The following is a 1,288-nucleotide window of genomic DNA, read 5'->3' as shown; positions in this document are numbered from 1 at the left end:
ATAGCCCACTTCAATCAAGAGAAGTTGGCTATTCCCGAATGCAGCATCCCTACTGCTATCTCTGCCTTCAAGAGAGGCTTGCTCCCCGACGGAGACCTCTGTAAGGAGTTAACCAAATACCAATGCAAAATCATGGAAGACGTCCTATCTCGAGCCTGGGCAGGTAAAATAGGAGGAAGATGTTGCCAGCTGCGCTAAGGCGCAACATAAGCCAGATCCCAAGATGATCAGACCAAACCGAACAGAGCGAGACGAGAAACCCTCTCAAAGACCAGCTAGGGACTCCGGAAATCAAAACCGGGGCAGATACCAGAACCGACCGATCGAGAAGGCAGAAGGGATGGCAGTGTCCACATGGCCAGACATCTCTCATCTCTCCGTCTCCAGGCCGGAGCTGATCAATGTTCTGAGGCAGATGGGCCAACAGGTCACGTGGCCTCAGAAGATGAAAGCACCCGACTCTTTCCGGAACCCTGGTTTCTGGTGCGACTTCCACCAAGACCACAGTCACAAAACGGAGGACTGCGTCGCACTAAAGATCGAGGTCAACGAGCTGCTTTAGAAAGGACACCTCAGGGAGTTCCTTTCCGAGAAGGCCAAGAGCCATCTAAGCAAGGAGACAACGGCAAAGTCCACTGAAGCTGCTCCTGTCTCGCCACCTTGACAGGACCGAGTGATTCATGTTATATCGGGCGGTTCGGAGATCAGCGGCATAAGCCATGCTGCCGCGAAGAAAAGCACCTGGAACGCTAAGCACGGCCTAGAGGCAGTTAAGCCAAAACGCCAGCTCCTAGGCACAGACGAAATAAACTTAACGGCCAAGGAGCAGGAGAAAGTTCTCACCCCACATCACGACGCCCTGGTCATATCGCTCAGTGTAGCGAACTGCCTGGTTAAAAGGATATTGGTAGATAATGGGAGCTCCGGCAACATCATCTTCCAGGCTGCATACAAGGACCTGGGGCTGGAGGGAAGCGCTCTAACTCAGAGGATAACCCAACTTATAGGGTTCAGCGGGAAAGTCAAACAAACCGCCGGAGAGGTGACCCTCCCGGTATACGCCGAAGGAATCAACATGTCAACCAAGTTCCTCGTTGTTGACTGCGACTCGTCCTACAATATGATCCTAGAACGGCCATGGATTCATGGCATGGGAGCCGTCCCCTCGACTCTTCACCAGATGGTGAAATTCCCCACACCCTGGGGCATAAAGGCGATCAGAGGAGATCAGGAGTATTCCCGCTCCTGCTACCAGACTACTCTGAAGGGAAAGACCAAGGTCTTATAG

The 1,288-nt window shown here is 52.8% G+C and overlaps 1 protein-coding gene across 1 annotated transcript; it reads left to right on the top strand.

The window, feature by feature from the left end:
- Positions 1 to 340: 340 nt before the first annotated feature.
- LOC125582307 lies at positions 341 to 1,288 on the top strand. The gene is made up of 2 exons (XM_048748929.1): positions 341 to 544; positions 668 to 1,288. Exons 1-2 carry the CDS (start codon positions 341 to 343, stop codon positions 1,286 to 1,288), a joined length of 825 nt encoding a protein of 274 aa, XP_048604886.1.

The sequence above is a fragment of the Brassica napus genome, chromosome C2, assembly GCF_020379485.1.
Source record: "Brassica napus cultivar Da-Ae chromosome C2, Da-Ae, whole genome shotgun sequence".
NCBI classification, from domain to species: domain Eukaryota; kingdom Viridiplantae; phylum Streptophyta; class Magnoliopsida; order Brassicales; family Brassicaceae; genus Brassica; species Brassica napus.
Note: the sequence above shows the minus strand (reverse complement) of the source record. Positions and strands in the feature narration are given on the sequence as shown.

Excerpts from the sequence above, each read along its gene's own strand:
- LOC125582307 (XM_048748929.1), top strand. The coding sequence starts at position 341 with ATGGCAGTGTCCACATGGCCAGACATCTCTCATCTCTCCGTCTCCAGG. Across the intron at positions 545-667 it reads GCGTCGCACTAAAGATCGAG|GACCGAGTGATTCATGTTAT; the intron begins GTCAACGAGCTG and ends CCACCTTGACAG.